The sequence below is a fragment of the Gossypium arboreum genome, chromosome 1 (genome assembly GCF_025698485.1).
Source record: "Gossypium arboreum isolate Shixiya-1 chromosome 1, ASM2569848v2, whole genome shotgun sequence".
NCBI classification, from domain to species: domain Eukaryota; kingdom Viridiplantae; phylum Streptophyta; class Magnoliopsida; order Malvales; family Malvaceae; genus Gossypium; species Gossypium arboreum.
Window position 1 is genome coordinate 122,034,520 of NC_069070.1, and position 6,382 is coordinate 122,040,901.

The 6,382-nt window shown below is 29.0% G+C and overlaps 1 protein-coding gene across 1 annotated transcript; it reads left to right on the forward strand.

Moving 5' to 3' along the window:
• The first annotated feature begins 220 nt into the window (after positions 1-220).
• Positions 221-2,745, forward strand: LOC108480747 (E3 ubiquitin-protein ligase RMA1H1-like). Its single transcript, XM_017783840.2, has 2 exons — positions 221-373; positions 1,837-2,745. Exon 2 carries the CDS (start codon positions 1,840-1,842, stop codon positions 2,602-2,604), a length of 765 nt encoding a protein of 254 aa, XP_017639329.1. The 5' UTR covers positions 221-373; positions 1,837-1,839; the 3' UTR covers positions 2,605-2,745.
• Positions 2,746-6,382: the final 3,637 nt, after the last annotated feature.

Below are 6,382 nucleotides of genomic sequence, written 5' to 3' on the forward strand. Positions count from 1 at the left end.
TAGACTAAATTTTAAATATATGAAAAATAGAGAGCCTTGAAGCTTATTTTAACCATAAAATAAAAACAAAAACAATTTTTAATTTATTATTTGACTTTAAGACTTTAATTTATATTATAGTAATAAGTGACATCAACTTATTTAGAAATTTAATGCAGCATAAATTATTATTTTACTGTACTTTATTTTATTTTGGAAGTATTTTCTTGTTTCTCTCTATATAAAGCAGAGCCGGTTACCGTCCTCGTTCCCACACAGCTTAATTACAGTTCACCACATTTTCCTCTCAGACTTTTTTTTAAAAAAAAAAAAGCAAAAAAGAAGAGCTCTCTTGTTAATCAAGCCCACGTAAAAAAGACTTGAGAACCAGCTGGTAAGTTTATAGTCGATCGTTGTTTGAATTTTTTTGGTGATGGATCGTTGTTTAATAGTCGGGTTATGCAAGTTCGTTTGATCAAATTTAGAAAGATTTGTAGTGATTACGAGCGTCGAAATTGTTCTATCTGCTCTGCTAATCTTCGCTTTTGAATTTTTTTCTTTCTTTCTTTTTTTTTTTTTTGTGATGGATCGTTGTTTTATAGTCGAATTATGAAAGTTCGTTTGATAGAATTTCGATAGCTTTGGAGTGATTACGAGCGTCGAAATCGTTCTCTCTTCTCTGCTAACCTTCGCTTTTGAATTTTTTTTTTTTTTGGGTGATGGATGGTTGTTTTATAGCTGAATTATGAAGTTCGTTTGATCGAATTTCGATAACTTTGAAGTGGTTACCAGCTTTCGAAGTTGTTCTCTCTTCTCTGCTAATCTTCGATTATTGTTTGTTCTGTTGTAATTTTCGAGTCCTTTTTTGATCTCCAAAACCGAATGAGATTTCTTCTTTGGTTTGTTTGCTTTCATGGCTGAACTGAGTCGTTTTTGAATTTCGTTCTCTGAAAGTAGCAAAAATAGGTAAGATGAAAATTAGAGATGATAACGAAGGTTCAAAATAATTGATAATGTTAAGAATATTTAATTTAATATTTTAAAATTTTATTCACTCAATATATATATAAAATTTCATGCTGAGTGCAGATCATAGAAACTAGAAAGCTGTTAGATCTGTGCGTAGTCTGGCTTTGGATTTTGAAATTCGAGTAAATTTCGGTTTGATTTAAAATTAAATAATTTAAATATATGGAATAAATATTAACATAAAGATATTTTTAAAATATTTATTTTTAACAACAAAATGAATTACATTAACAATTTTTATGCTGCTTTATGTATAAATTTGGTTTATATAAAAACGAAATATTGAGTTTGTTAATTAAGTATTAACTCGTTGATATTATTGGTAGTGCTAATTTAGAAATTAGAACTACTCTAACTTACTAAGCATCTAATATCTTTTGAATTAAGGGTTAGAGAGAGATTTTTAAACCATTTAATAGATCATACAGGTCTATATGTAACCATGTTTTTTGCATTGAGATATATATATGTATATATACCTCTTGATTGTATTTCACTTGGATATGGTTGGCTGTAGTGATGCTTTTAATGAAATAAATGTTTTTTGTTTTTTGTTTTTAGATACAATTTCTTAAACCTACATGAAGTCAATATCAGTTGCTGGTCTTATTTGGCCTTCTTTTAATTATTATTATATTTATGTTTATTAGACTTTAATGGTAATTCACTAATTTGGGAATTGTTGAACTTTGAAGTTTCAACCACTGAACAGTGGGTTTTTTTTTTTTTTGCAAATTTCCAAAATATATAGGGATTCAAGTTAACTGAAACATTTGCACATTTAGTACTTTTGAGTTGTAATGAAGATGTTTATGATGTTAATTGCAGATCATGGCCAATGAGCGCTACATCGAAGAGGCCGAAGTTCGAAACTGTTTATTAGAAAGCAAAAATTTCATGGAGAAGTGGGTGAATTCGCCGGAAACAGTCACGGGTTCGGACGATAATCCCTCAGCCGGTTTTGACTGCAACATTTGCCTCGATACTGTGCAAGATCCGGTGGTGACGCTATGCGGTCACCTATATTGTTGGCCTTGTATTTACAAATGGCTTCATTGTCAATCCATCTCCACCGAAAGCCATGACCAAAAACACCCGCAATGCCCCGTATGTAAGGCCGAAGTTTCGGCTTCGACAATCGTACCACTTTATGGTCGGGGCCGGACGAGTATGGCATCAAGAGGCAAGGCTCCCCAACTTGGAATAGTCATTCCAAAGAGACCTGTTGGTCCTGATTTTGGCACACCAAGGTCACCTAATAGTGCCACTAGTCCACAATTTACACATCAAATACATCACCATCACCATGGAAATTCATATCAACCACAAGTGTACGATTATCCATCTTCGCCGATGCTTAGTCCCGGCGGCACAACGATGAATGTGCCCGATCCAGTGACCCGAATATTCGGTGAAATGGTATACGCAAGGGTTTTTGGGGAGTCAATTACAAACTTATATGCGTATCCGAATTCATACTATCTTACTGGGAGTACCCCTAGGATCAGAAGGCACCTAAAGCAAGCGGATAAGGCACTAAACAGAATAAGCTTTTTCCTCTTCTGTTGCTTAATCATATGTCTTCTTTTATTTTGATCTATTCGGTTAACCGACCGTTAATATACCCTTGCATGTATAGATACAAATTCTGCCAGATGTACTAATTAGCTTAGGAGATGTTGCATCTCCTATGCTACGATATAATATTATATATGAAATTATAAGTTTTGATCGATATGATATGAGTTTTTCTCTAAAATTTAAATTTAATAGTCTTAATTCACTACAGCATAAAAATATTTTACGTATATAACATGTAACTTGATTCATAACTTGAACTTACCCATAGAATAGTTGATCAATGACCAAGTTTTGATGTGTCAATCTAACGAACCGTATTTACTTTTAATTCTAACTACAATTATTACCTATGTTACTCAATTTTAGCTATAAGTGTTAGATACAGTAATATATTCGATACGTGTATGATTAACTGGTATCTCTATATCTATCTATATGTTATACACAGTATCAAGTACGAATATTTGATAAAAAAAATAAAAATTCTAGCAATCCGAATCCAATATATATTCGAGCGAAGGTGAAGCCAGAAAAACTATACCATTAAACTATCAAATTAGGAGAGTTGGTGGAAAATGGTGATGGGATTAGGTAGTGGCTGCTGAAGGTTGCATTTTGAATACTGTGAAGGGGTCAATATTAAAGAAGCTTGCAATAAGAGAGGTCATCCTTTTATGTATAAAATATGAGAAATTATAAAATAAAATATTACAATTTGAAATAAGCAAAAAAAAAAAAAAGAATATTCAAACATAGTATATTATATCACATCAGATAAAGAAAGGTATTACTTTCTGGAATGGATTTTATTGCAATCAATTATGATGAATATAAATAGTAACGAGGGTGAAAGTAACAAAATATCAATTATAACTTTGTGTTACAATTACTGTCGTCTTTCTATTTAGATTTGCTTTTAAGGGTAGAGATTTTTGTCTAATTTGAATCTTCGTCTAAAATTTAAAAGGGTTTTAGATAAAAATATTAGGTATAAATATAATAACAACTTCTGACCTTACTTTTATTTTCTGAAATCACTTGGCTTTCAAAAATCTAGTTAAATTGTCTTTTTTTAGACGGAAATGCTGATTAGAGTGTTAAAATTTTAATGACAATAATCTTATACATTATATTTCACGCGACTGTCTTATGTACTTCAACCAAATTAAGATATATATGTTAAAGTTATCAAAAATTTAAAAAAAAAAGTATCCACATTAACAATGAAATAGACGTGGATTGCAACACTAGTACAAGATCCACTCAATTTTAAAAGTTGATAGTTAACGAGATAAAATAAAATCTAACATTTAAGTATTAGAATAATAACTTACCCAATCAAATTTTAGCTGAAATCTTTTTTTTTTAGGGTAACCCTAGATGAAATCAAATATAGGAACTTGGGACCATCAGAAGAAGACATTTTGGGTCAATTTTCTTGCACATAAAGTTGGTGTATATTAAAGAGAACTCTCTCTCAATTGAGCTTGAAGTGATCAATTATGGAAACACCCATTTTGGTGATGCATTTGGTGGATGCAGCCACCCCATCATATTCTATCCATTTCACATAATTTGGATTTGTTCTAAAAACCTTATCTCCTAATCAACATGATTGAGTTCTCCATCACACCTAAATTTAAATTTAAATATCTTGGTTGGATTTTGACATGGGTGTTCCACCATTGACTTAGAAAGCATTCTAATTATATCTAAACACCTTTGTTAACTTAACATTAGAGGAGTTGATATACTAGTTGGGACCAGCTTATGTATAAATCATATGTTAATGCAGGAGCAAACTCAGAAACTTTTTTAAGAGAGGGTCGGAATTAGATTGTATATTTTATAATAGTAAAATGTAATTTTACTATTTTAATAGCCTATATTTTTATAATTTTAAAAGATTAAATTAATTTTGATCATTTTAGAAAGGTCAAAGTTCAATTTTACTATAAGTAATTTAAAATTTTATAAAAGGTTTAAATGGAAAATTTTCCATTTTAGGGGGCCGAGGCCTTGTTAGTCCCCTAGCTTCACACTGTGCTAACTTTGGTATGTGTTGATATTATATCATTTTAAAAAAGTCAAGATTTTATAGTTAAAAATTATAAGTATTTGTAATTAATTGAGTTTATTTTTGTATGTAAAGTTATTTTACAAAGATATGATTTTATATAAAGCTAGAGTGAATATTTAGTATATTGATACTGCATTTTTTAATTCTACAAGACATAAATTTGTCACGTGTCCCATATTTTATATATATATATATATATATATATATATATATATATATTTATTTATTTTACTATACCTTATATACACTTGCGATTAGCTCAAGCAGTGTTCCCATAAAATTATATTGTAAAACAATATAATCATTTTTACTATTTTTATTTGAATGACTTTTGTATTAGTCATTTTTACTATTTTTGCTTGGAGAGGTCAATTATAGCAATTAAGGGTTAATTCTCCATTGTTATTGCGGTTAAAAAATGGTTTTCAAAAGTGTTTTTAAAAGAGAAAAAAAAGATGTTTTCGAAAAGTGCGTTGGAAAAATTTTGTGATAAAATGTAATTTGTGAATTTTTAGTTCTCTGTTGTTGTAAAAATCAGAAGTTAAGGGTGAAAAAGCACTTTGCCTTTTTTTCACTGCAATTTTGACCCTACAAGACAAGTATTATTTATTACTTCTACGGTAAAAAAGTATTTTTAAAACCTCAAACGCAATGAAAAACAAGACCTAAGATTGATATATATGATAGAATTAGCTGGAAATCCATCCAAGTTGTGCTAGAGTTATCGACTTCAATGTGACCTGGATTGATCTTATAATGCAATGTATTTTCACTATCTCCTGCCAACTGTTTATTAATGGTAGTCTCACCAAACAAAATTTATTAAAATTGGGTGACTAAAATGAAAATGGTTGTTAATCAAAGTGCCCAATTTTCATTTTTTTTTCAATGCCCAAAATGAAAATTTATGAAAGTTAGATGACTAACTGTGTAGTTTACCCTAAAGTTTATTCATATCATACATTACCAAAAACCCTTGTGAGGTTGAGTTTTGCTTTATATCAGCCAAAGGCCCACTACAAAACTAGGCCCAATGCCCTATTTCAGTCCACCACTAAGAAGAGGTCAAATTAATTTAATTTTTTCACACGTTTGATAATTTGTAATAAAATTTGTTTGATAGAATTTTTTATATAAAAAGTGAAAAATAATGAATAAGCAGTAATTTAATTTTTTAATATTATGTTATCTTTTAAAGATTTTTACCTTTAAAATTTGAGTTTAATTAAAATTACATGAAATGTTTTACAAAAATAAGGATAATTTTTTTAAAAAAATCATAAGTTAAAATTTAAATTTATTAAATAATTAATTATATTTCTTACTTAATTTTAAATAATATACTAAACATATTTTATAATTTATTTTGGTATCCACATTTTCTTCATAAAAATATATAAAATTAAACGAATAAGTTGTTGGATGCAATGGTAAGGTATATTGCAATCTTAATGAAAGAATTCAGGTTTGAACATTGGAAAATACATTGTTGGGAGGAGCAACTATGAACCTCGAATATGGACTATTAAACGCATATGAAGTATATCAAAAAATATATATTATTCACATTAATGATAAAGTATACATAAATTGTCACGTGGATTATCATTCAATTGTTATTAAAATTTTAACAGTTCAATAAACTTTTCATCCAAAAAAAGTGCTATATTACTAAATTTGTAAAGTTGAAGTCCAAAATGATAAAAAAAAAAT

What these genes read in the sequence shown, in the direction of transcription:
- LOC108480747 (XM_017783840.2), top strand. Translation starts at nt 1,840, where the DNA reads ATGGCCAATGAGCGCTACATCGAAGAGGCCGAAGTTCGAAACTGTTTA.